Source organism: Aspergillus brasiliensis (genome assembly GCF_001889945.1).
Source record: "Aspergillus brasiliensis CBS 101740 unplaced genomic scaffold ASPBRscaffold_23, whole genome shotgun sequence".
NCBI classification, from domain to species: Eukaryota; Fungi; Ascomycota; class Eurotiomycetes; order Eurotiales; family Aspergillaceae; genus Aspergillus; species Aspergillus brasiliensis.
Window position 1 is genome coordinate 199,274 of NW_027137464.1, and position 27,449 is coordinate 226,722.

A 27,449-nucleotide genomic window follows, 5' to 3' on the forward strand; every position below is an offset into this window, starting at 1 on the left:
CTATAATATTTTCCATGTTTCTCTCTTAGAACCCTGGAATATAGGTGGAAATGATGAAGAAATATTACTATCTTAGTATTTCAATTTGGGCTGGAGCTGCCTTTTTCGGCCGCAAATGACGCCAAAAACGGCTGCTCCAGCCCATCCACTGACTTAGCCGCTGTGCGTATAATGAATCCATCTCGGCCACGCACCGGGTTCCTGGCACGTGACAGGCACCAGTTGCTGCCAACTGAGCTCCCGCGGCAAGATACTGTCCACTCCTGGTGCTTTGTTGAACAAACCACAGCAATGCTCGTTTTCACCTTTGAAGGTCAGCCTCTGAGGGAGCCGAAAATGGCTCCCTCCAGAGTGAAGCGCCCCCCTCCCCGAAGCAGTCACCTTTTCCCTTATAAGTGACACTCCTCCCCCCTTCCTTCTCCCTGTCTATGTTCCTCAGCCATCTCATCTTTCCATATTATCTGCCTGCCGTCGTCGCCACTTACCTTGCGATTCTACCCTCTTCTGGTCTCTCTTTTCAGTAGACCGGTCGCTCGACTCCTTTCCTTGAACCATGGCTCGTCGCCCACGCCATCACGACGCTGGCCACAGCAGCAACGACGACGACGACGACGGAACCGCTAGCAATGCGTCTTTCCGCCTAGACTCGGACGACGCCGCAAGTGCGGGTTTCCAGACGGACATCACAGATGTTACAGACTCCGACGTGCCTCTACCCACTCGCCGAAGAGGCAAGGGTCGAACCCGTCAGAACCGCTCTAGGCAGAAATCTTTAAAAAGGAAGTCTCATGAGACTGGTAAAGGATCTCCTTTATCAAGCCGTGTGAATACGGACTCAGACTGCAGCTCTGGAGAAGGTGGCATGGTTGTTAGTGCCAGCCGTACTCGTCGCTCAGAGAAAAGGTGTTCCCGGGAGAAACCTCAAAAACCAGCTGCTTTGGCAGATGTCGCAAAACAAGACGAGCATTTAGACACCAGCTCCAGCGATAATAGTTGCCGTGATAGTGACTCCGCCAGTGACTCTGACACGGACCCCGATATTGATTCGGATACCGAGGTATCGTCAGACAGTGATGATGACGGTTATGCAGACGGCACCAGAAAGAACATTACGCGGATGGAAGACCGATGGGAACGGTATGCCGAAATTCCGTACAGTGGCACAGAAGCATCAGGTACAGGCTAATAAATGACCAGGTATTGTCGAAAGAGAGAGAAGAAATACAGAGCTTTAGCGCGACCGGACTGCAAGTGGGCTGATCCAGCGACTGCACTTCGCGATGCTGGGCAAAAGGAGTTGACTATGTTTGTCCGTTGGTGCCTGCGGTTGCAGCTGGGCAAAAATGGTCGAAAGCTCAAGGGTATCAAGAAATTCAAGGCTCTGGATACGGACTGGAAATCGTTTCTCCGATACTATGAAAAGCTCATGGAAGAGCCAATGGACGATGCGCTCGGTCGGCGAATGAGAAAGGTTGGGATGAGAACTTGCCTCTCTTTGAAATGGATTGCTAACCATATTTGGCCCCAGAGTATTCGAAAAGTTGCAAGGAAGCATGGTTTAGATACAGATGAGAAAGAAAAGACTCCGATGTATATCGAAGATGTGGTGCCCCTGCAGGAGACAACCCTGCGCACCATGGAGAAACGTTTTGATCTTGGTCTTCAGCGCATGCAGCAATGTCTCTACCCTTTAATGGCCTGCTTTACGGTGAATCGGATCAATGCGATGCGTCGTCTTCAGTACCAACATCTACAGTGTTCGATCCAACGGGATCCTCATGGTGGACCCCCCCGAATCCTTCTGGAGATCAAGTATAAATTTGCCAAGAAATACCTGGGTGTGACGCAAGCGTATGTAGCTTCCTGCTTCTTTCCGCACTAGAAATCCCATTACTGACTGGCCCATCAGAAACACCTTCCCCCTCCCCGAGATTATCTATGATCCATCGTTGATGCTGAGCCCTCATACGTTCCTTCTTGGGATTCTCTTTCATGATGATGCATTTCGGGCTCCGGGAATAAAGTCCATGGGGGACCTCCGACGCCTGTGGGTGGAAGATGGCCGCCAGCAGATGGAGGTCCCATTGAAACGGGACAAGGCTAAACACTACGTATTCTGCAAAGTCAAGAGCGTCCGCGGCAAGATTCAGATACATCGCGATCAGCCCATTCCCACAAATACCCTATCCCGACAGCTCAAGGTCTTCGGCGAGATCGCCGGCTTTAAGTGGTCGTTGTTCACGCATCGGTTCCGGTACGGTGGCGGCACTATTCTGAATGAAAGCGGTAAGTTGTGGAATATGCCACCTTGCCCGTCCTTCCGTCATACAATACTGATTCAAAGCCGTTGTGATTGCTAGGTCTTGTCAGCGATGCCCAACAGAACTTGATCATGAAGCACGCGGATATCCGAACATTCCTGAACCATTACCTTCCTCGGCACATCGGCACTGATATGCAGGCGTTGATGAGAGGACTCAAGCCAGATTCGGACATGATGAGGGCTGTCACCCGGATGGGACGATGGATTGACCGACGTCGGCCCCGAGAGCTCACTGATGCGCAGAAGGCCACCGTGGAGCACGATCCAGAGCTGCAGAAAGCCATTCGGAAGCGGGATGCGTTCTCCAAAAAACTTCAGCGCAGTCAGAAAAAGAGTGGCCGGAAGCTCGATAAGCTTGACAAGCTGAAACGGAATGTCACGAATACACGGAATCGACTCTTGTATGCGCTCCGCCAACGTGTGCGAGAGGAATTTGACGAGGAGCAGGCGGTCCTTGATATTGAGCGGCAACTGGCGGGCACTGCAATTCTAGACGAAGAGGCGAAGGAGCAGCTCCAAACTGAAGAGCAACTCCTTCCTCAGCAGATTCACCTGCTGGGTAAACTCATGACTTGGCCCACCTCCTTGTCGGTGGAAATCGAGTGGCAGCGGCGAAATGAGGCTACCGAAGCCGTTCGACTCTATTGTGATGTTCTGGAAGGTGGCCCGCGACGAGGTCGACGGCCGAAGCGGATTGTTCCGATTCAAGACACCCGGATGCCTAGCCCCCCCCGAGAAGTTATGGCGCCGGCCCAACCCCCTCTTCTTGCCCCGTCGCCCTCACGGCATGAAATCGCCTTGCAGGAGGCTGGCGAAGACATCCGAACTGCCGCGAAGCCCCGAGCATGCTTTCAATGCTATGGAAACCCCGCGGGATTTGACAATCGGCGTCTTATGCAGTACTCCCGCCATAAAGGTCTGTTGCGACACTTCCGAGCCGTGCATCTCGACGATCGTCACTGTAACTACTGCAACGAGTCGGTGGACAACGAGATGTATTGGCGAAGGCACACCGTAGACAAGCATCGCTTGAATGTCAGATACCTTGGGGACTACCCTCATGATCTTTGAGTATGTTATGGATAATACTCTGGTCCAGGAGCATATTTACATTAGATCAGCCATGGAGAAGTTAACTGGTACCGTGGCACGAGGGAATCAAGTGCAGAAGGGCATTTTCGAAATGCCGGCCTGACACATGACGAACTGTAAACAGGATACGGTAGGTGCAGGACCGCGTGATAACCCGAGTATTGATTCTTCGATGACCTCCTCTAGCACAAATTATGGTATAGTCAATTTCACTGTCATTTCTAACTACTGTGATCCACCTGTCTTTAGGGATCCAACAGGAAAGCAACCCACGAGAATGCGATGCAAGCCTCGGCAGACAGTCAATGTACCTGACCGGCAGCCACTGAGCTGAAGATCTATAATAAGTCCTAAGTTTATTGAGTCGTCTACTTTTACATTTACTTCTATATCACGAAGGATACTCCCCATGTAACTTCCCGCAGCGCAGGTTTCTATAATGCACGCGATGGCACGGCGAACAGCGAGAAGCCGATGAACTCATGCTTCGTTTACTGAACTCAATTGACATGGATTGCCTTCGTGCTCGGATTATTACTTTGAACTACATTATAGGACTTCTGCCTTGCTAAAATTGGATTGGATCAATAAACCTGTTGTACTCATTTGCCTCGCAACCTCACCTCAACTAGCAATTTCACCAGAAGTTTTACTGACAAGACGTTTAGTTCACGGAGGACTGTGATCCAAATGGTGGAGTCTAGTATAGTAGCTAATGTTGGTAAGCCCATTGAAATTAGGTAAGAGATGTATTCACCTTCAACGAATGTGTAATATAGTTGGAAACATCAGTACCGAATTTCGCTGATAAATTATGGGTTAGCTGCTCGTAGAAGCGAAGCTGCGATTGCAGGTCCTCATGTAACATTTAGCACCATGTGTATACTTATTGATGAAGTATTATTATATACCTGGAAGCTGCACCACTTATGCAGCTTGGTATCTTTCTTAGTATTCAACTCGCTTCTTGCTATGTCGATGAGCCGCTGAACATCTGTATTACTACCACTGTCGAAAGCGGCCACCAACTGATCTAGAAGCGAACGGATCGCATTTAGCTCCTGCTCAGTATTGTGCAACGCAAGTTTTTTTCGTCTGTCGACGCCTCTGGCAATCAAGCATTCTGTACCTGCTCGAGTGCATTTATCACATGGATGATCTCCAAGGCACTTGTAGATATATATCAGTCAGGAGCTGTCTAGAAATATAAGACAAGAAAAAGAAAAAAGAATAAAAAAGCAGATTTGATACTTACCCTGGTCTTTCTTTTTTTACAGGCATCACACGCATTCGATTTTCTCTTGGCTGGCCTAACAGCCACATCTGTCACTCGAGAAGGCCTTGCATCGGGAGCTGGAGCCAGGATCCTCAGGCCCTTCGCCTGCGAAGGAACCATATTGCTTGCAGCTTAAAGTAGATGGTATGTCTACTTCTGCGAAAAGGCTCTCTGATAGCTTCTGCTGAGATCAATACCCTGCAAGTGTTTTGGCATAGGTGTGAGACACTCTTCACTTTATGGCTGCCTCCCGCGTTGTTGATCTCTTCGCGGCAGAGTAGACGGGCCGAAGACATGACATCAGTCCTATGACGGATCTGATTCTGGCTTTAGTACCATCTGCCACCATACGTAAGTGGCTGAGAGGTATTTTCGGTAAATAATCTCAACCTAAGGGAATCACGTTATTGGATAAAGTAGGAGAGAAGACCCTCTCTGGTGTTTTAAAATACTGTATTGGAAGCAATGTACTGAAAGCATGATCGGCAAGAGAAACATGCGACAGGCATAATTAGGCTCTCATTCTTCCTCGACAATTCTCTCCGTGCTGATCAAGCCCCCGCTTTTTCTCTTCAACGATTGCAACCTCTTACTTCTGGTGAAATTCAAACGACTTAAGGCAACGCAAATATGCTCGCTGAATAGAGTCAGCTACTGTTTCGGGTGTGATTACTGTACATAACGGGCTGCGACTCGTGATGAGGGACCTCCATATTCTGACTTCCTTACAACTTGACACTTCGCTAATACGGCAGCCATATAACTTCTGTCATTGGCTGGTGAAATATACTGTCGTACAGTTTCAATTGGAGGGCGCGCCAGGGGCGCCGTAGCAGCTCCTCTACATATGGAACCGATACGTAGAACTGACATTAATGGCTTGTGTCTAGAACAGCAGCAGACACGGGTGTGGCTTTATAAATACCATAGAATCATACTAACTGTTTAAAAGGTCAGAAGACCAGGATTAAGTTTAGAATCACTCGCCACACACTAATACAAGACCTTGTACCTTATATGAAAACTTCCGACAGCTATCTAAGGAAGACCTCTAAACAACAGCTAGAAATATCAGGAAACGTGACAGCATCGTCTACTAATGGCACAGTTCGGATGGGGGTTCGATCCCATCGTACACCCAGCTTGGGGTATCTATGAGGCAAAGGAGCTGCAGAAAGGAGACGAGAACACCAGAAGCCAAGATTACAATCAGATACTTACTCCAAGCATGCCCTTATCGCAGCCACAATCTACTTTCTATACCCCTACAAAAAGACTACGATTGACCGAGGAATCTGTCTGCAGCTCCTGTCTAAAATGCGACCGAGAGCAAGAGAAATTCTGGGGTTTTGACGGCGCAGTAGAAGCGCTCATTCACCGTACAGACTGAAAACCTCTGCCGTGTCCTTCACAACTGCCATGCCTACCTCGGATTCTTTCGGGCCGGTTTCGCTGGGAAACCGATCCTGCTATGTGAGGTCAGGGGATCAATCATAGTCACATGATCTCTAAGCTAGGAATGCTTTAAACATTCTTTACTTCAACCTCACGTGAGCGGGTAATGACTACCCGTGAGTCGCGAAGACACCCAGAAGTGAGAACGGTAGAATCAAAGGGTCAACTTGTGATGGGTTGATATGTCTTCGGCACTCTTTGTCTTTGCGCCAACTTCGTGAAGGCATCGCCGAAGAAAGACATGGGAATCCCCTTGAGACACGTTTTAGGTGTTGGCCAAACTTTTCTATATAACACTTAAGTTCGGCAAAGAACTCTTTGAAAGGATTGATGTCTGGTAAATATGGCGCCAGGTATAGGAGCTTGACCCCAGCATGCACAACTGCTTAACCTGATCGGAATGATGCATTGTTCAAAACAAGTCCTGATATCTGTTATGCACAACCATGCCTCGAGAATGCAACGAGTATGACCATTGTGACTGTACCGAATTATTATGTACACTAAGTATGGCCTTGGGCCCTCAGCTTGAACTAAAGCCTAGTATGACCAATAAACTTGTGAGCCGCACCGATTGCCACCCTGTGTTTAACGAAAAAGTCCGGGCTTTCCCCGCGGATCTGAGTAATATTAAAACAGTTCTCTAACACTATATCACGCGCCTTCTTTATGTTTTCTTTGTAACTTTCAGTACCCACCCGCGAGAGATGCCAATCAACATAATCTTCCACTGCTCACTCAAGCGGTCCAGGAATGTCGTTGAACTCATCCTGGATAGTGGTTGGAGCCGTTTCAGTGTCCAGCAATGAAGAGATTGAAGGTCGTGCCGACTGAGATAGATGGACATTGATATTTATTTGCGGAAGCGCCGAGCCTGACATGAGATTGTTGGAAACCTGGCTTTGTTTCGAAAGGCGTTGACGATCTTCTGCATATAGCTGTTCCCGCACGTTGTCGGGAACATCATCATGGGTCTCCAGGATACCCCCTTGTTCCACATGTTTAACAAGGGTTCTTAAATGATGTGTTCTGAGCCTGTAATGCTTTTTACCCGCTGGATCCTGCCAGCAATACTGGCCCTCGTGCTGGCAAGGAGGCCCTGGACATCTCATTTTCCGATATACATCTCGCCAAACTGATGGTTTCCCGGAGCATTCCTCAGCATCAATCTGGTCGTCCCGTTGGCGAAGCATTCTGTTAGTTACTGAGAGGTTCCTCTTTTGTCTGTCCTCCTGTACGAAGAGTTATCCTCCCTATAATTGATAGAGATGGAGACCGTAAGCATTTTCTTGGGCCGATGAAGGAGATCTTGCCACATGAGGATTTGCTTATTTATAGCTGTCCAATCGATGTCAGCCTTTTCAAACCGCTTTGTAAGATCACGCTACGAGCGTTCATTTACGGAAACCACAACCACAGTATCATCAAGCTTCACTCGGCGATCACGGTGTATTTTCTGGAGCAACACGCGTTCCGCCTTTTGCTTGATTTGCTGCCAGTATGAACTAGGTGTTGCATCTAGGTCTTGTTCCGTGTCCTTTGTCAAGACTCTGTTATTGAGAGTCACTCTCCACTCAATTATATACGGCATATAGGAGGGCTCTTCACCGTCAGGTGCTCCATTTCCTAGTTCAACACTATCAAAGGCCCGTGCTTGATTGGACTGTGAAACTAACGGCGGGGAACGTTCACAGGAGGGGCATGAAATATACTCAGAAGGGGTCCGTTCTCGGTCGTAATTACCGGGAGTAGGAGCAAACGAAGGAGTCCGTTCCCAGGTATAAGCTTGAGAAGGATTGTAGTTGCTGATGGGGGGGGTATGTCGCATCATCAATGCATAGAATCCTGCCGAGAAGCCTAAGACGAGGATCCCTCAGTGTTAGCCCTCACACGTGTTTATTACTTATTATACCAGGGTACAGCAGTTGTTGTTGTTGTTGATTCATACGCTGACCCCTCGCCTGAGCGACATGCAGGGTACTACTACCTCCACGCTCTATGTACATCCATTCATCGTAGACTATTACTTTCCTGACGAACTTAGAGCCTCGTCAAGGCCTGTGGTGGCCAGTGCCTGGGGTTGTATTTTACCGCCCTAGTGGCGCGCGACTTCGGAATCTCTGCGATGCCTCCGCAAAGTCCAGGACCACCCCGAGGACGCTACTATCTTACAGACCATCTTAGAACCTGCCCTCCCTACCTTGTCCTGCTCCTCCCAGCATATCTGAAATATTGTTGAATGCCCCTCCAATCTTCCATCAGAGGGCTTAGCGTAGCCCACTGAGCCGCGGGCAATCAATTAGTACGTGGACCACAGTTTCCATTACCCCACATTCACATTTCTCATCGTCTCAGAGCCCGCGCTGTTTTCCGTGTGTCGCTAGCCATGAGTGGCCGGTCCGGAGTTGGGTGAGTAAGTAGGCTCAATTACAGGGAAGCAAGCCGTAGAGCCGGCGGGTCCGGTTGGCCGGCAGGGCCCAATCAATGCGGCGGAGATATCCTCCATTTCGAGAGGTCCTCCATTCTTGGTGCCATTCATCACTAATATTCTTGCGGATGTACCTTTTCTCTCATGACAGAAAATATCTAAAGGGGTGTCTCTATCTCTTTTCACCCCCTACCATGGCTTTGGCTAGGCGGTCTGCTGCTTCGTTTCCAGGGTTGCCGCAGTGACCCAGAACCCATTATAGTCACAGTAGGATCCCTCGCGCCCTGAGCTCCCCAGCCGACTGGTGAATCACCTAAATGATACACTGGCCTGATTTGTTCCAGGAGTTTTTGATAACCTATAAGGCCGACATGCTGTCACTAAGGATTATCGCTGACTCTGCATCTATTGCTATAAATCTCCGGTTCTTCTGCGCGAGCTGGAAAACCAGCCCAATCACATAGTAGATCGCCATTAGCTCAGCTGCGTAGACGGACCAGAACTCCATCAAACCAATACTGACTTGTCAAGACCCTACGATCTGCTGGTTGTGGTCAAGAGCCACCACCACAGCTCCTAGCTGATTCTCTTTACCCGAGGCATCCGAAAAGACTATAATATTGGGTGTGGCCGCTCTTGCTAGAGCATTAGTCTGTGCTTTCTCCCGATCCGGCTCAATTTCAATATCGGTGAATGATTGGGCTCACCAAGATACTAGTGGTCTGGGATCAATTCTTTCCAGGGCTTGCAGCCGCGTGAGGTTCATTGTTCATAGGGTTTCTGCCAGGGGAAAGCGCGCCCTATTGCCGACCTGGGTGCTGCGTACTCTTGCCCGGCTGATAACATCATAGACTGGGTGGTCTTCCGGTAAGGTACTGAAGCGGGCTATCACTATCTATACCCATTGCTTGAGTCGCAGGTGGGTAGGCAGCATGTGGGCTTCAACTTCGAGAGCTGACGTGGATACTATCCGGAAGGCCGACAGGATCCAGATGAGGGCGGTCCGTTGAACTGTCTCAAGAAGCCTCAGATGGATCTTGTCTCGGAGTGGTTTATGCCAGACTGTGGATGCGTAATCCAGCACTGGTATCACGCAGGCCTGGTAGAGCTGGCGCATCTGTTCCGGCCGAAGGTGCCGTAGCCCACTCAGGGCTATGTTTACCTTGCTTGCTCGTTGAACTGCTCTCTGTACGTGTTCTTTCCACCGCAGCTCCTTGTCGAAGATGACTCCTAGAAGCTTGGCAGTGTCGGCTGGTTTAATAACCTGGCCGTTCATCCGGATCTGTCCGATTCTGTGTGCCGTTTTGCGTCGGGTCAAGTGAATCAGCTCGGTTTTTTCAGCGGCAAAGGACGCGCCTGTTTGACGCGCCCATCCTTCAATCCGCGGAATGTCCTCTTCTTGGATTTTCTTGATATTCTCTTCCGCTGATGAGCTGATCCGCCAGCGGAAGTAGTCATCGATGAAGGCTGATGCTCCACCATTACTGTTGACCGGTTGATTAACTAGATCTGAATTATAGAATCCAAAGAGGATCGGCGAGAGCGGGGATCCTTGGGCTAGGCCTGCATTTCCTAGAGGAAGGTCGTCTGTTTCAAAGTCATCAAATGTGATACTAGCCTGTCGGTCCTCCATGAAGCTGCTGATCCATTGTCGGGCCTTTGACGGGATGCCTTTGGCCCGTAGTTGAACGTCCAGGCTAGACTGGTACACTCCGTTGAACGCGCCTTTCAGGTCGAACGCAATAAGTGTGACTATTCTGGACTGTGCCCATGCTCGGTCTATCGCATTGGCAAGGACAAGCAGGGCTTGCTCTGTATTCCGTCCTGGCCTGCCTCCATACTGTGTATCTGGAAGAAGTCCATGTTTCTCTGCCCAGTACGACAGTCTGCGGGCCATGACTGCCTCCAGGACCTTCCCCAGGGTATTGAGCAGTGAGATCGGTCGGTATGCCCCCGGGGCTGAATAATCGGGTTTGCCTGGTTTCCGCAGCACGACAATCCGCGCTTGCCTCCACTGTCTGGGGTGGTGGCCCAGGTCCACTGATTTCGTGAAGATCGTGGTGATAATATCTTTAAGGTAGGTCCACAAGTGTTTCCAGACAAGCGTGGGGATCCCATCTCTACCAGGGGCTGTAGTCCCCTTGGCCACTCTGAGCGACCGGTAGATCTCTTGTTCGGTAATCGGTTCCCATGGTAGCTCCTCCGCGGGGTTCACCAGTTCCTCTGGCTCGGGTTCAGCCATCATTGGGAAGAAGGCTTGCAGGAATGCCTCTGCCTTCCCTTGGTTATCTGTCACCTCTTCAGTGCCTACTTTGAGGGTGGGGATGCTCATGTAGGCATCCCGGTGGCGCATGTAAGTAGCCGCTTTCCACAGATGGCCTTCGCCGGCTTTGTCAAGAAATTCCTTCCAGTGTCTACTTTTTGCCTTTTCGATTGCTCTGGTCCACTGTCGTCTTTTATGCCGCATTTGTTCGAAAAGCATCTTCGTCATTGGGTGGTTAAGGCCCTAGCAGGGCGCATCTGTTCTGCCACCGTCGCCGGGTCTGGTTAACCTCGATCTGCTGGGCCTTGAGATCTGCAGTGAACCAGCGCTTCGAGTATGGGCACGGGGCCTGCACCTGCACATGCCGGTCTAGGGCAATTACTGTGTTCTGGATCAAATTATAGACGGCGTAGTCTAGGTCCAGGGCCGACTGGATATTCACATGTGGGTCAATCTGTCTCAGTATATCTTGACCGATTCGGGCCCAGTCTGCTCGGTCATATGCCCTTTTCAGTTTGGGCTTTCTAGTTTGCTCCGATTGGAGATTCCATTCTGAATATGTTCCTCGGTGGTCTGACCCATAGTGGTCGTGGTAGAGTTGGCATCGGATCAAGCGTGTTACATCGTTGGTAAGCGTGAGGTCGAGAACTGATGTCTTTCCAGGTTGATTAAGGGACCAGTATGTTGTCTCGCCTTTGGCCAGGCACCACTGTAGCTCGTGGGTTTGAAAGAAGTTGATCAGTTCCTCCGCATGTTGTGCGAAGCTGTGGTGAACCGCGCGATGACTCCATGCTGGGTGGTGGCGGTTGAAATCCCCAGCGAGGATGAGGTTGGTCGTCCGGTTATCTGGTTCTGTTTGTTCCTGAATAGTCCGTTCGATTTCTGCCAGGGTTTCATGGGCGCTGCTGGCTTCGAACGCCCTGTGCATCTCAATTGGTGGGATATATATTGAGAACACCAGGTATTGGAGTTCTGGTGTTCAGATTTTGATGGCCACTACATCTCGGTGGTTGCAGTGGATTTGGCGGTGTGATGCAGTTGAGATCCTCCGGTTTACATAGAGGAGGCTGCGGACTCGGCCTGGTTCTTCGGCGTGTTGGCCGATAGAGTCGCCATGCACTATGGTTGACATGGGTGTGGTAGGCGGTTGTGGGTGGTTCTTGGATTAAAAGGAGATCGAGGTTCTGGCTATGGTGATCATTGATGAGGGCTTCCATTCCTGCCCGGGATCTCATCATATTCAACTGTAGGATTCGGAGATTTGCTGTCATTGGGAGGAAGACGGAGGATTCAGCGGTGCCTGGCATGTTCGGTCACCTGTCGGGTGTTCTCCATTGCAGTCTGAGCATCGGGGCCTGATCCCAGGGAAGCAATGGCGTTGGTCATGCGGGCCCGTGCAGTACCCGCACTTCACTCGCTCCTTGCATGACCAGGCCAGATGGCCGAGTCCCTGGCAGCGCCGGCATCGTTTCTTTTCTACCCGATAGGGTTCCACACTTCCGATGTACCTCTGTCCGACAAGTAGTCCATTGGTGATGATCCATTCTGCTGCCTCCGGTGAGTCCAGCCAGATCCCCATCGTGGCTGATTTGCCCATGGGCGTGTCTCTCTTCTTCAGCCATGCAATGTCTTCGACCTGGAATCCCTTCTCGCAGAGGTCATTTTCCATCACGATTTTCTCGATTCCCTGTTTTTTGTTCGCGTCCAACTCGAAATCCTCCGTCGGAACTCGATGAACCACGATCCCGAACCTGGGTTTCACTACTTTGGTCTCGTTTCCCAGCTCATCGAGCCACTCGGTGTTGTTTCGGGCGGTCTCGGCGGATTGGGCATCCTGGAATCGAATGACATAGCCTGTTTTAGTTGTACCGACTCCCGCTACTTGCACTTCTTTGGTGGTTTCTGCGTTCAGCAGGGCTGTTCTGATGTGCGTGTTCGCTGCTTCGGTAGGTAGAAATCTTGCAAACCGTTCGTTATCGATGTCTTCGTCTAACGTGGCCGCGGTGCTGATGCGGACGCAGTTTGGCTCTTTCCGTGGTCGCGGAATTATCGCGTTCGGGGGTTGTTCGGGTCTGTTCCCTGCCGCTGCTGCTGCGACTGCGGCCCATGATTTAGGGGAGGGTAGGGTCTGTGTTTCAATCTGGGATCGAAGGGACTGTATCTCCTCCTGTAGTTTGGTGTTTTCTTTCCGTAGGTCTTCCTGTCCGGCTTTAATCTCTTGGATTTCCGCTCTGGCTGACTCGATTGCAATGTTTTGGTGTGTGATGGTTTTCTTCAGGCTGAGAATCAGCGCCCAGACCATCTGGTTAGTGATGCGGTTACTGGTATCATCTGGCGCGTTGAAGTCGAGGGGTGGGATCGTAATATTTTGTGTTCTCCTTGTCCTGCCCCTATGGGCTGGTGCCAGGGTCTGCTCGCCATCGTCTCTTGCAGAGTTTTCAGGTGTCCTTGGGGTGATTTCGGGATCACCCGCTGGCGGGATCGCCATCGGGCCGATTTTAGTTTCCGCTCGGCACACCACCACGGTCTCAATTGAGAAAGGAGTCGTATATTCTTCACTCCTCTTCCGTACCTCTCAGTCCCTAGGCTTCCGACCGTATATAGTACTTTTCCCCAGTCCTTCGTGTACAGTGCCTTCTCGGCTTTACAGTGCCTCGCACAAACACCCTGCCTGTTCAAGTCTTTCCAAATTCTTTCCCCCAGACCTAGCCTAATTGAACTAGTTTATATATGGTTAGCCTGGCAATAAGGGTTCTTGTAAGTACTAACCTGTCTTGTAATGTTATATAAATTACACTCGATAAACAAAAGTATAACGCCCATACTCCTGGAATCTTTGTCAATGGTAATTTTATTGGCCTGTCACAGTCTGTGGCTTCTGTAAATACTGGGAGCTTCCAAGCGCAACAATTGCGTGCTTGGAAGGGTTAGGCTTCGAGAGCAGGGTGAACCGGCCATTCCAGTTTCTCACCGCCAGGCGGTGGAGCTCCCAGATTACTAATCTACGGCAACAACTAACTAACTGATGTAGCTCCGACAACTGACTCGTCCCGTTAGTTCAGTCGGAAGGTTCCACGTCATTGCGGGATACATCTCGTGTAGCAGTGAGAAGGACGTCAGCTCTCGCCCCGAGTTTCGATTATTCTTCGACAAATCTCGAAGATGGAACTCAGCGACCTACCGCCAGAGATCATCTTGATAATCCTGGACTTTATTGAGATTACTGCAGCCTTAAAAGATATTTGCTTGGTATCAAAGGAGTTTTGCGCCATCGCCCAGCCGCTTCTTTACCACAAGATTATCCTAGGCCCTGAAGATGTACTGTTATCAATCCTACTTCTCTGCCGCACCGTTACTACTTGCCCTGTCATAGCAGCGCATGTCCAACAGCTTGATATTGATACCGACAATACAGGCTTTCTACTGGCTGAGGGTAAGAATAATTCCAAAGCTGTCAGCCAAGATAAACTGCCAATAGCAGATATTCACCTCCTCGGAAAGGAAGCCCAGAATCTGAACTTGGGCGGCATAAAAGCATCTCATTTTGGTACTGAAATCGGAGACTCCCTCATCTTTTCTATGTTGATAATCTCACGCACTCAAAATCTGAGGTCTTTGGTTATTACTCTTGACCCCCAAGGACTATTCCTCCTGATTGGCTTAGCCCAAGGTCGTATGAATGCGCATACATCATTACCTTGCCGAGACAGCCTCGAAAAATTGCACCTGCGCTGCCGGAAAGGTCGCTGCAACGATATAATGAATATGAATAGTATCGCCGGGCTCCTTTCTCTGTTGCCTTTGAGAGAGATACAGATCAGCGACTACTGTTCTGGTGGGCAAGCTTCATATAAAACAGACGATGCAGATGTTACTCCTCTCAGATCACTTTCTGCCTCAACTGTTTCACTCAGTGGCAGTTCCATCGAGGAAACGGATATTGATGTGCTGATCGGGCTATGCAAAAACCTGACCGTCTTTTACTATGGGCAGTGCGGTTCTCATAATTATCAATTGAGTCCTCAACGACTATACTCACTGCTCTCTTGCCGACGGGATAGCTTGCGGGTCCTCCAATTGTCATTTGGCGACCCGTTCGCCATTCCCCCCACTTTCAGAGACTACCAATTCGGCGGCTCTCTTAAACAGTTCGTTGTCTTGGAATACCTAATACTGGATCAAGTATATCTTAGCCGTACACCTGAACTTCCATCTTCCTTGAAACACCTTGCAATACGGGAATGCCGATCACCAATAGCGCAATCATTGGCCTATATAGCGGAATCCGTGCTAAACGGCCAACTGCCGAATTTGCAATGTATCTCTCTTCACAGCGATATCACCTATCCTGGCAGAATGTTCAACTTACCGCAGAGGGGTGCGACTGATATATCATTTAACAAAATATGTCAAAATTTACGGAAAATTCTCGACGGAACGGGAATAACACTGCAACTCGAAGAAGACTTGCTCGATAAGACTGTCCAAGGGTACAGCGCTGCGTATGAATTTGGTCAGCCCGGTGTATTTTGGCCATTCATCTATCTTGAATAAGCGAGGTAAATTCCATACGATCTGAACTTCTTGTGATGTTGGCGTCACCGCTTTATCTTAGCCAGACCGCGCTCTTTGTACGGCTAGTTGTGCGGGAACATGAGGAGCTGACTGTTCGGATATTTAAATGTTCCATTTTTGGGAGAATCATTGAGCGAATACCTCAGGCGCGACTGTCTTTTTGTTTGTTAATTAATAATTTACGAAATTCGGGATATTTTAGAGAAAGATGGTCAAGAAGAGACGGTGTTGTCGCTACTCGAATGCCCTGTTGTATGGATGTCAAAGCTTGTAAATTCCTGTATTTATAATACGACTACTGTAAGATAAGGAAGCAAAATCGTTTAGTTTACAGTATTAATCAATGCTGCCACGAAGCCTTGGTATTAAACTAACTGTATACGGACTAGTATAAGTGTACGGAGGTTTTGGGAAGAATTGCGGAAGAGTCTGGGGTAGGCAGGGTGATTGTGCAAGGTGCTGTACCCTGGATACCAGTGCTGGATTACGCATCCACAGTCTGGCATAAACCACTCCGAGACAAGATCCATCTGAGGCTTCTTGAGACAGTTCAACGGACCGCCCTCATCCAGATCCTGTCGGCCTTCCGGACAGTATCCACGTCAGCTCTCAAAGTCGAAGCCCACATGCTGCCTACCCACCTACGACTCAAGCAACAGGCACAGATAGTAATAGCCCGCTTCAGCACCTTACCGGAAGACCACCCAGTCCATAACATTATCAGCCGGGCAAGAGTACGCAGCACCCAGATCGGCAATAGGGCGCGCTTTCCCCTGGCAGAAACCCTACAAACAATGAACCTCACACGGCTGCAAGCCCTGGAAAGAATTGATCCCAGACCACTAGCACCTTGGCGAGCCCAATCATTCACCGATATTAAAATTGAGCCGGATCAGGAGAAAGCACAGACCAATACTCTAGCAAGAGCAGCCACACCCAACATTACAGTCTTTTCGGATGCCTCGGGCAAAGAGAATCAGCTAGGAGCCGCGGCGGTGGCTCTCAACCACAACCAGCAGATCGTAGGGTCTCGACAAGTCAGCATTAGTTCAATGGAGTTCTGGTCCATCTACGCAGCTGAGCTAATGGCGATCTACTACGCGATCAGGCTGGTTTTCCAGCTCGCGCAGAAGAACCGGAGATCCATAGCAATAGATACAGAGTCAGCAACAATCCTTAGCGACAGCATGTCGGCCCTACAGATTATCAAAAACTCCTGGAACAAATCAGGCCAGCATATCATTCAGGCGATTCACCAGTCGGCCGGGGAGCTCAGGGCACGAGGGATCCCACTGCAACTACAATGGGTCCCAGGTCACTGCGGCAACCCTGGAAACGAAGCAGCAGACCGCCTAGCCAAAGCCACAGTAGAGGGTGAAAAGAGACAGAGACACCCCTTTAGACATCTTCTATCACAAGAGAAAAGGTACATCCGCAAGAATATTAGCAACAAATGGCACCAAGAATGGAGGACCTCTCGAAACGGAGGACATCTCCACCGCATCAATCGGGCCCTGCCGGCCAACCAGACCCGCCGGCTCTACGGCTCACTCCCCCGCAATCAAGCCTACTTACTCACCCAACTCCGGACCAGCCACTCATGGCTAGCGACACACGGAAAACAGCGCAGGCTCCGAGACAATGAGAAATATGAATATAGGGCAACGGAAACCGTGGTCCACGTACTAATCAATTGCCCACAGCTCAGTGGGCTACGCCAAGCCCTCCGACGGAAGATTGGAGGGGCATTCAACAATATTTCAAATATACTAGGAGGAGCAGGACAAGGTAGGGAGGGCAGGTTCCAAGATGGTCCGCAAGACAGTAGCATCCTCGGGGCGGTCCTGGACTTTACAGAGGCATCGCAGAGATTCCAAAGTCGCGCGCCACCAGGGCGGCAAAACACAACCCCAGGCACTGGCCACCACAGGCCTTAACGAGGCTCCAAGTTCATCAGGAAAGTAATAGTCTACGATGAATGGATGTACATAGAGCGTGGAGGTAGTAGTACCCTGCATGTCGCTCAGGCGAGGGGTCAGCGTATGAATCAACAACAACAACAACAACACTGTAAAGCCGAATAGCTTGAAGGAATGGTCGGAAAGTAATAGTAAGGTGTTCTTGTTGGGAGTGTTATTAGGACATGGAAGCTTCTAGGTTCGGGTATTTCTCTTACATGTACTACTGTAGGGTCAAGAAGTAAAGTACCAAATTTACAAAACGTGTCCATGAGTGCCAAGACCAATATTATCACCTAACCTTATGCAGACTAGTGTAACAAGGCTAGGTATTGGGAAAGAATTTGGAGACTCTGGCGTAGGCATGGTAATTGTGCAAGATACTGTACTAATCCAGACAGGCCAAAAAGGAATATAATGAGTGTCATTTTGTGTTGCGCCGTTTAGCTCTTGCATTGCCCCAATGAGCAACTTCGACGACAGACGGTAAAGATAGGAACAGGAAGGTGGTGGCGGAAGGTGATTGCCAGACCGGTATGGGCTCCGGGGGTTTGACTAGTTTGCGTAGAAGCTTCTAGAGTTCCAGTTGATCGATACTGGGGCGGTACGGATAACCTGTACAACATCACGACATTTTACGGTTTTCGTTGTGTTTTAGTTAAATACACGGATTATAGTAGTTCCCAGCCTTTACTTGATATAGTAAAGCCCGAAACCTTCAGGGAAACTTGAAGTGTATAGACATTTGCGCCATTTTCGCAACCAGCTGTAGGATCTTTCCTGAGCAGACAAGAGAGCCGATATTCAATTGCCTCACATCTCAAACAAAGACAATATGATACTGTAACTACCGGAGATGGTTTGGTTTGGTTTACGTCAGCGTCGCCGTCCCAGCCATCCTCCGTAAAAGAAACCAGCTCTACCTCTACGAGCCCCATCCTGCTGAAGTCGCCAGAAATGAGCCGTAATCCAATGTCTTTGCGACGTAATTCCGCCCTAGATATTATTTCTCTAGAACAGAAACTTCCTTGCCAGCCGCGCCATGCTGGCAAGTTTTCTCCCAGTTTTAGGTAGATCCCATGAACGCGTGTCCCATGGCGAGGCTATTCTCAAGATATGTCATTTCTGGGACAAGGTGTCTCATGAACCGACAGTTGGTTCCTTGGCAGCACGAGAGGCCAAAGTGCTGAAGCGCTGAAGCGGGAGGATCCACTTTAAACCAATCAGACGCACCAAGAGTCGTGCTGACAACGCTAGTATCAATTACATTCTCAGCCAGACAGACTCATGGCCAATAAAAGCCTGTTTTGTTGAAACTGGACCGTCGGAAAGTAACCCGCCGCAAGGCTGTCCTTTTATTGCTCAGTGCCGTGCTCTCTTCCACACCAACTCTCTCTTCTTTACCGCTCTGCTCCAAGTTGATACTGTACCGGCGCACCCATAAATAATCTTATATCGGGAATCTGATTTATTTTCTTCATCGATTCAGCCTTGTTCCGACCAAGCCTCCAAGCACAGAGCCAACAGACACCGCCACCAGCGGGGGCCGCGACGAAACTTCAGACCCCGAGGCACGGCCAGAGGCTACACCAGCCAACCCCGCAGTCGCGGACAGGGAAAGACTAATTGCCCATTAACACAGGACTTCAGGGTCTTGGCGCCCGAAGAACTATTTCTGTCACGACGAATGATGGTGAGGTTAGATCGGAATAATCCTGTTAGTCCTATTGGACGAACCGATTATTCCTGAACACAAGACTCTGGTCTGGCTTGAAGAGTGGGCCTCAGATATTGCGCCTAACATGAGAAAACGAGCCATGTTGGATTGGATTTCATGGATTGAGAGCGGATGTGGATCGCGATCCACCGATCATGATCCATGCCAGACTCCTGTCCAAGGTCAGCTGCCCGTAAAACAAAATCATAGTAGTCACTTTAGGCGAGCAGCAGTAATCTGAGGGAACAGCGTGAACCAAGGAGACTACGGCAATCTGGACAGAGAATGGGGCAGTACAGTAGTTGGACTTCGAATAGAGGAATTAGAGCGACTAAGACCTTTGTCGTAGGTTCTATGTCCAAAGTAGACCATGAGCTTCAGATCAGTAGCCCACGCGGACAGCGAACCGTTCGGGACGCCAGTTGGCTGTCCGCAGGCCAAGCTGGCTCACGGTCCGCGGCCCATGGTCCGACCAGGATTACGGACGACTGTTCTGAGGACTGGGGCCAAAGTCACTAGCTTTCCGTCCCTGGGCAGGAAGCTTCGGCTTGAATGCTCCTGCTTGTGGGCGCTGGCTTTTCTGCGGTAGTGTCCCATGGCCCGATACGGCTTGTAACCGTCGGCTTGTTGCCTTTTCCCGATTTCGGTCTCTCAATCGTGGTCTATATTGGATCACTTCCCTAGTGAGTTTATTGTCCCGGTCTTTATGTCACCTATGAATTGCTGGCCAACAATCTTAAACTGGGTACTGCTCGAATCCCAGAGTAACCGCTGAATTATTGCGCTCCACTCGCTATCTCCTAACTCTTCGTGTAAGCCCAAGATAATTGTACTAACCCAACGAGGCAATGCATGAAAATGTTCGCGTAACGGTTTTCAGAAGAACACCGAGTGCTAAGATTACTCTCTTGCGCGATTAATTTTCCGCTCTCATGTATGAAGCGCTGAGGCAAACATGCATGCTTAGATGAAATCATGATGATGACGCAGCCTTGTGAGCTCTGGCAAACAATGGATACCTGATCTATGTGGTTGGTTAGATAGGAGGATCTCCTTGATGACTAAGCCACGAAGCCAAGGAGCCAAGCCGTGAGGACGAGGTCACGTGGTTTCTCGGATTTTCGATATCCCAGGATATCAAAACGGACACTTTGCCCTCGCACATTCCGCAGATCCAACTTAGATAAAAGCAGAAGCTCGCAGTATAGGAATGTACAGCAAGCATGAATGGGCAGGATCAAAACAGGGCAATGCACAGGACACAATGAAGGGCATACCAACAGGAGACTATTGCAAGGCAAAGGAAGGATTAGTGATGTAACTGCTGTGATTCAGAGGAAGATTGATTGTTATTATTCACATCTGAAGACCTGAGGAATTTATACACAAGATAAATATCAGATTGATTTCCGCTCTATAATTTAGTTGGTCGAGCCTCGATACAGAACAAAACAGGAAAGTGTAATGGGCTGAAGCTTTCTTTATTTGGTAAATCCCCTTTGTGCGTGAGCCGGTGACTGGTGCAAAATATACTGTTCCTTCTGAGGAGCAGCGCGGACAAGTTCTTCGAATGGGTTAATCGCTCTAACAGCCCGCACTGACACCCTCCACGTCATCCGCGACTCTTGTTTTCCTCCCTCTTCGAGTAGCTCCCACCGGAGAGACACGTTAGCATCCCCATCAGGTGGCGTTACCCTCATTAGGTTTAATGTTCCGGTAACCTGCGAGTAATCCAGCCAAAGTTTATCCCCTGGACCAGGTATACCATACATAGGGTCAAAGTTCTCTGAGTACCGAATCATCCCAGCAAAGACTCCCAACATGTCTCCTTCCTGCACTGCAATAATAGGACAAACGGACAGGAGGCTCTCATCTTTGGGCAGAAGCGTTACGAAGATGGACTTGTTTCTATTCACTCCCCCCGCGGCTTGGATGCCAAAAAAGCCCTCAAGTTCGTCAGGGGACGCCTTGTGTGGTCCGGAAGATTGGAAGGCCGTCTCTTCCGCACTGGAAAACCACGTGTTCCCGCTGTTGTTCCAAGATGTCTCGTGAATATCGAGCCTTGCCGCTACGTGCGACTGACTCAGCCAGAATTTTCCTGCGTAGTCTCCTTCATTCTCTTTAGTCACTCGATTTTCAAGTTGTTTGATATGTGGGCCGTATAACTCATCCCACTGCTGAACTTCCTCCACCAAGGATGGCTCGGTGTCGTTGGGATATTCGATACAGAAGCTGTCAAATTCCTTGGTGCGATATAGTAGTATTCTGTCGACACCAGCATTTCGTATCTCGAACAATCTCCTCCAAAGCCTGCGGCACCGACGCTGATTTGCGTAACTTGTGCCATATCCAGCTTCTTCCATGAAGGTTTTAGTGGCGTGCTTCTCGACCGTCGTGAAATCATCAAGGCGGCCCATAGCTGTCGGCAGCTTTGCAGGATCGAGAAGCTTGGCACCCTTCATGATGATGTCCCAGTATGCTGTTTCGTTGTACTGAGACTGCATAGCCTTGCTCGCAAAAAGAGCGTTGTCCTTCTTCACGGCATATATTGCGTCTGCGTATCGCAACTGAGTGATCTGATCAACGTAGCTCCGGATATCCTCGATCTTCGTTGTTATAGTAACATTCTTTTTTTGACGCCCGTATTTTGCCAGCGCATAATTTAGCTTGGCACAGTTCATCAATATCGTTTCGATTATTCTCATGGCTGACGCGCACAAGGTTGGCGTAGAAGACAACCTTGAAGGGAGCAGAGTAAAGCAGCCAGCGTCATTAATGTCAAAAGTCGACCCAGGGCATATGCCAGGAGCTGCCAACCTAGGACAATCAGGTTCTTTCTGATGATCCGGGCACGACACAAGTTCCGTTGCAGATGAAGGCGAATCCAATGCAGAGTGCCTCTCCGCCTCCACCTCTGGCAGCGCAGAGCTATTGCTCCTTGGATACGCTTCGCCGTGAGCTGCGAGAGGAGTATCGCCCACCTTCGGCTCTCCAGCACTCAGTGGGCTTATCGGTTGCTACCGCACAAGTATTGGAGTGTTCGGCTTTTCCGGGTGATGCGGCGTCGCTATCCTTTTGGGAGGACCTCTCATTCGGTGATTTGTTGACATTTGAGCCTTTCTTTCCCCTTTTCCTCTTCTTTGTAGAAGGGCCATCCATCCCCGCGTAATCCACTCTGCCCCGTTTCTCTGCGAATGATAATGCCCGATAAGACCCACGGAGTTCGTTTGCAGGTATGTCCTTTATTCCAGCACTAAGCCGAGTTTCACGGACAAGAATGTGTGTCAGCACACCTGCGAACCTCCCAACAGCGGCCGAGTACTCACCGAAATCAGAAATGCCAAGGATATGTTGCTTTATCGGCTCGTCACTGCGATCACCGATTCCGCAGAGTGTCAGCAACTCGCGGATCTTCTGTGCTGTCAGCATCTGGGTTGCTTCTTCCATGGCTTTTGACCCTAATCCCCCCGATTATCCCCCTGAATAGCCTTATAATATATGTCCAATATCCCTGTCAAGGTAGAAACGCATTCATCGTGTTAGCGTCAATGAAGCCCCAGTTCACATCCACGCTAGTCCTAAAATGGTTGGAACTGTCCCACACGTTGCTAGCCACGGATCAACAGACAGATCAACACCTGATCGAAGGGTAAAAGAAAGTAAGCGCAAGCCTAAATTTAATTTTGAGAAGCGGGATAACCCAATGCCCATATCATTGTAAGCTAACTTTCCACGTTAATCGTGCGATCGAGGTATCTACCCAGCGGGTCGTCAGCTCCGAGGATTCGACGAGCCTTGAGTGGTAAATTTTCTTGCCCTCAATTTCTAGCCAGGTAAGCGGGAGACTACAGTACATCAAACAGTCTATCAAACGCAGTCAGACTTCTTCTCCACGAAGGGCAGAATACCCAGATTTTGAAGGCGTTAAATGTCAACACAGTCAAGTGAATAGTGGAAAGGAACCCTTTCAACACCCAGTTTTCAATAGTGCATTAATCAAACGCAATGAAAGTCCAGCCACCCAAATGCATGAGGGCTTCCCAGGTGCAACCATCAAGAGTTGTGCAAAGATAAAGCCGCTCGAGTTTTCTTTTCGACTACCTGGAGCATCATCGGTTTGTTCGAATACCCATTTCTCATGACGGCACTTTGACTCAACTTCTAGGGGGCAGGGAGCAGACCCGCTTGTCAGTTGCCCCACATGAACGAGAGTGGTAAGGGTCGACAATAAAAAAAATGCTCCACTCTCAAAAGGTGTTCAACCAGAGTGGTCAACCCCCCTAAAATAGGTGCGATTCAGTGCGGAATTCTTGAGCCGTTGGACAAACACAATCAAACGTTTAACCCCTTCAAATTGATTTCATCGGTCTTAAAATGGCCGGAGGTCAGGGATGAAGTACCTCGCTAGTATTGGTCTCAAACGCCGGCGCACGGTGTACCAGTTCACGATCACCTATTCTATCCAATCATGTTACTGGCATGCTCACCCAGGGTGAGCACGCAGCACGGGTGATCAGTGTTCATGATAACCTACAAACACCAGTGCATACCCATTAGGCCCCCTTCATGGTAGTTACCCCTTACCAAACCCCCTCCCCCCGCCGCCCCCCCGGCCCGGCCCGGCCAAGGGTAGCAGGGCCACAAGCAATAGCTGCTACACTGGCTATCAAGATTTGGAAAAAAAGCTCTATTTGGTTATTCAAAAGAATAATCTACTCACTTTAGGCGAGCAGCAGTAATCTGAGGGGACAGCATGAACCAAGGAGACTGCGGCAATTTGGACAGAGGATGGGACAGTACAGTAGTCGGGCAAGGCCAGTGAACACAGTCCTCCATGAGTCTTTTGCTCAACTCTTCACTAATAATATTACAGTAACCTATTCTTTGTGTTCAACATCTGTTGCACTGTAGCCGTGTTCAACACAGGCAATGCTCTCGCGACAGAATTAATGTGTATCTGGTGCCATATTTGAACATGTTGAACTACTTCGGATATTCCTTAATGACGGTCAAAAAACCCAGTAGACCACCTAAACGCTTTAATAGTCATATATGAATAAACACTGCGAGGGTATGTGATTAGAGATGACAGATAAGAAGAGGACTACCTACAGATTATAGTAACTCGCGGAACTCTGCACAATGTCGAAGGAATCAAACGAGCAGAAGTCACCTAAGTCCCCCGCCTCACCCAAGAAGATGATGCGACAGAAACGAGACCGGCGTAAAAAGAGCCTCTTACGAAAGGCCTACGAATACAGCAAACTGTGTGATGCTGACGTCTGCCTGGGTATTCGCATTCGAGAGTCTGGCCAAGTCACCACATTTCTCTCCGATCCGACAGGATTCTGGTCAGGCCTTTCGTCGCAACTAGTACGTTTTTAGTATGCTTGCTGTTGGTATGGAAACTAACACCAGATAGGAAATATACTATCCACGGCCCATTCAGAAAACGGAAAAGGATTTTGACTCCAGACCTACAACTGATGAGAATGACTCAGTTGCAGCCCAAGACGTCAAAAGGGGAGAACAATGAGAAGATCCATAACTATTTGTTATAATTAGACACACTGCGATGACCGGAGGAATGCATGCACTGGCTCAAGGAAGTAGAGTAAAAAGAGTGATCGTATTGAGCTTATTTTGGCTACGGCCGCCGGAGCGTCACCTCCTCTTGTCAGTTCTGAGCTCGCTAATATCGACCCACGCCTACTGAATCCTTGCAATGCTACTGCCACCGCCACCGTCGCAAATCCTCCACTGCGTCGGTCGAACAGACTGCGAGGTAGATCATGATATACAGAGACTTCGCAAAACAGCAGCCATCCTACTCACTATGATATTTATCGAGATTTATGTCTGCATGCTTTTGGATGTTTGTTTCCCCTTCATTCTGCGTTAGTAAATCTATCTGTTACTACATGTGCTGTATTGAGCGCTAGAAGAGACATTCCTATCATACAGCGGTGGTGATGGTGAATTCATACCTTGACCCCTCGCCTAGGCGAGACCGCTACCTAGGTTTTGTATACGTCTTACGGTACACCATTGATTTTCGACGGATTTGGAGACTCATCGCGGCCTGTGGTGGCCGACATGTCTGGTGTTCCGTTCAGCGGCCCTGTGGCGCGCGGCTCAGAGTATCTGGAATCCAAGTTGAAGGGCTCCTTGCTAGTGCCCTTAGCAATCATGTTTTACTGCAAGCCATACGATGATCACCTTGGGCCTAGCATGGCAAACAGGTCGGGCAGTATCGTTTCCTGCTTGTACTGCTAGCTGCCCGGAGATAGCTTCTCGAAGCAATGCAGTCCATAGGGATTCAACCGTCATAGGTAGAGTTTTTATTACGCTCTTACACTCTCCTGAGCAACATAGAACGGTCACGCTTATTGGGAGATTTCTGCTCTGTCCTTATTGAGTCAGCCTTTAGCTGCGAGCCTCTGTTTCTCCTGCTCAGAGATCAGGAATTTGGCATTGTTACTGTCAACAGTGGCTACACGATAACACCGTGCGGGGCTGATGCCTTTGAGGGCCTTTTTCCCCTTTTTTCCCCTTTCTTACGGAGAATTTCTCTTCCGTGAATACTTCCGTGCGATTCGTTCCTCTGGTGATGAATCGACAGGATTCAATTGGAGACGGTCTGGTTGCTTACCCTCGCATTCAAAAGCCCAGATGGAGATCTCGACGTAATCTGATGATACTGGTGCCTGCCCAGTCGGCGATCAGTTTCTGGAAAAGCATTATGAGTACGGGGGCTACTGGAGTTGTCCTGGATGGCCGGCGATGCAAATTAGGGGTACTTCTTTATGAGACCGGGCGGATCTTTATGTCCAGTGACTGGTGATGAGTTGATTTTAGGTTATGCAATGGCACCCCATATTAAGCCTGGCTTCTTGGTATGCGTCATCTCCGGCGGCCCATCTTAGAGGCCCCTCGGCGACGACACGAGCCTTTCATAAGCTCTAGGTGGCATTACGAAACTGCACGCTACTTAAAAGATAGATCAAATATTCTCGAGCCGCTCGCGTTCTCTTTCTTTTCCCAGTGGCTCCTGTTCTTCGTCGACCCTCATCAGCTATCTAGGTACTCATCTATTATCTGTTGTCTGTAAGCGATCTGAATACTAAAAACATTCGCCGCCTTCTAGTATAGTGAACCATGCCTGCTATGCGCGACCCATTCACACCTGTATTCCAGGCTCATTGTTTCGTTGCTGGGGCTTGGGTGTTGATAGGTATTTCAGTTCCTGCTCGGTGGAGTATGTTCGGCGGGGATGCTCGTGCAGCGACTATAAGTATCTGCTTCTTCTGAGGAATCAGGGACATGCATGTAATGCGGTATAAGTGCCATCCGCGTAGCAATATCACATATTGAAGGATAAAGGCACGCACTCCTCCGGGAATTTACGGGACGAAGCCCTGCGCTGCGTCACGGAAGCTCATTGCACATGACTGTGCTCTGCTGCACAGACTGAGCGCTCAGCGACTGATCTGATTTGATCACTGGGTAGGACTGAGTCAAGGGTGAGTAGTCTGAGCGGCACAGTGAACCGTTATGTTAGGGGCTTTGACACATGGTACCCTCAATAATAACCGACCCTTATCCTCACCAGCTGGGCAAAGGTGGTCAAATTGGGCCAGTCCAAAGTGAATGCAAATGAACCCCATGGTCAGCCTACAAGACCGGGTGCCGCGTTTTCTCATATGCTACAACTAGCATGGGGATAGAGACACAACACTGGTGGTTAATACATGAGCCAATTTTCGACGATGGACTACCATATGCCTCAGAACCACACATGGGATTGACCTTCCGTAATGACCTCCAGCCCATCTAAGCAAGCACTGTTCATACTGTGGGAACCTTATGTCCTATTAGATGCTGGAGACTATTCTCACCCTTTTCTTCTACTGCCTTTAACGAAACACCAAACGCCCATGCTGCAATTACCATTCGGAGCATTCTCTGTCTTGCACATAATACTAAAGACCCTGCTCAAGCTGAGCAATATTAATTGCCCATACAGACCTGTTGTCGTTGCGTGCTTCGTCTCCTAACCCCTAAATCCCACATCATGAATCACTTGCCCCGGCAGGGTATTCTGAACCGTAATATCTGATGTTTCTAGGAGATAGCCCTAACCTGATGGGCACCGGTCAATTATAATGGCGGTTTGACCAGGCAGAACCTGGGCAACTCCCAACGGACCCAAACCCCGCAGGAACAAGATGCCCGGTCTGCCGATACCCAGACCCACCCGATTGGTTAGGACAGACCCCAGGGTGTTGACACCGACAAGATTCTTTGCTTCGCAATTGGGTGGGATGGTCCATTACAGCCCACTCCAGGTGGTTACCAGCAA

The 27,449-nt window shown here is 49.4% G+C and overlaps 8 protein-coding genes across 8 annotated transcripts; 5 read left to right on the plus strand and 3 right to left on the minus strand.

Annotated features, from left to right (window-relative positions):
* Nucleotides 1–553: 553 nt before the first annotated feature.
* ASPBRDRAFT_201266 (uncharacterized protein) lies at nt 554–3,394 on the plus strand (the record flags this gene model as incomplete). The annotated part of the gene is made up of 5 exons (XM_067621531.1): nt 554–1,137; nt 1,198–1,471; nt 1,529–1,851; nt 1,910–2,286; nt 2,361–3,394. The coding sequence occupies 5 exons, from the start codon at nt 554–556 to the stop codon at nt 3,392–3,394; spliced, it is 2,592 nt and encodes an 863-aa protein (XP_067473420.1).
* Nucleotides 3,395–4,039: 645 nt separating this feature from the next.
* Nucleotides 4,040–4,963, minus strand: ASPBRDRAFT_49228 (Zn(II)2Cys6 transcription factor domain-containing protein). Its single transcript, XM_067626284.1, is given in 4 exon segments — nt 4,040–4,271; nt 4,327–4,584; nt 4,671–4,909; nt 4,921–4,963. 3 exon segments carry the CDS (start codon nt 4,809–4,811, stop codon nt 4,152–4,154), a joined length of 519 nt encoding a protein of 172 aa, XP_067473421.1. The 5' UTR covers nt 4,812–4,909; nt 4,921–4,963; the 3' UTR covers nt 4,040–4,151.
* A 784-nt stretch (nt 4,964–5,747) lies between these two features.
* Nucleotides 5,748–6,294, plus strand: ASPBRDRAFT_49230 (uncharacterized protein). The gene has a single exon (XM_067626285.1). It carries the CDS (start codon nt 5,791–5,793, stop codon nt 6,079–6,081), a length of 291 nt encoding a protein of 96 aa, XP_067473422.1. The 5' UTR covers nt 5,748–5,790; the 3' UTR covers nt 6,082–6,294.
* A 6,063-nt stretch (nt 6,295–12,357) lies between these two features.
* Nucleotides 12,358–13,752, plus strand: ASPBRDRAFT_430630 (uncharacterized protein). Its single transcript, XM_067624916.1, has 2 exons — nt 12,358–12,764; nt 12,859–13,752. Exons 1-2 carry the CDS (start codon nt 12,570–12,572, stop codon nt 13,549–13,551), a joined length of 888 nt encoding a protein of 295 aa, XP_067473423.1. The 5' UTR covers nt 12,358–12,569; the 3' UTR covers nt 13,552–13,752.
* Nucleotides 13,753–13,912: 160 nt separating this feature from the next.
* Nucleotides 13,913–15,667, plus strand: ASPBRDRAFT_49235 (uncharacterized protein). The gene has a single exon (XM_067626286.1). The coding sequence runs from the start codon at nt 14,000–14,002 to the stop codon at nt 15,389–15,391; it is 1,392 nt and encodes a 463-aa protein (XP_067473424.1). The 5' UTR covers nt 13,913–13,999; the 3' UTR covers nt 15,392–15,667.
* A 4,901-nt stretch (nt 15,668–20,568) lies between these two features.
* On the minus strand, nt 20,569–21,792 carry ASPBRDRAFT_60025 (uncharacterized protein; the record flags this gene model as incomplete). Its single annotated transcript, XM_067628159.1, has 1 exon — nt 20,569–21,792. One exon carries the CDS (start codon nt 21,790–21,792, stop codon nt 20,569–20,571), a length of 1,224 nt encoding a protein of 407 aa, XP_067473425.1.
* Nucleotides 21,793–22,015: 223 nt separating this feature from the next.
* Nucleotides 22,016–22,534, minus strand: ASPBRDRAFT_201271 (uncharacterized protein; the record flags this gene model as incomplete). The annotated part of the gene is made up of 1 exon (XM_067621532.1): nt 22,016–22,534. The coding sequence occupies one exon, from the start codon at nt 22,532–22,534 to the stop codon at nt 22,016–22,018; it is 519 nt and encodes a 172-aa protein (XP_067473426.1).
* A 1,725-nt stretch (nt 22,535–24,259) lies between these two features.
* ASPBRDRAFT_96912 (uncharacterized protein) lies at nt 24,260–24,551 on the plus strand (the record flags this gene model as incomplete). The annotated part of the gene is made up of 2 exons (XM_067629540.1): nt 24,260–24,460; nt 24,510–24,551. Coding segments are annotated over 2 exons (243 nt in total), but the record flags the coding sequence as incomplete, so codon positions are not given.
* Between the last annotated feature and the right edge of the window lie 2,898 nt (nt 24,552–27,449).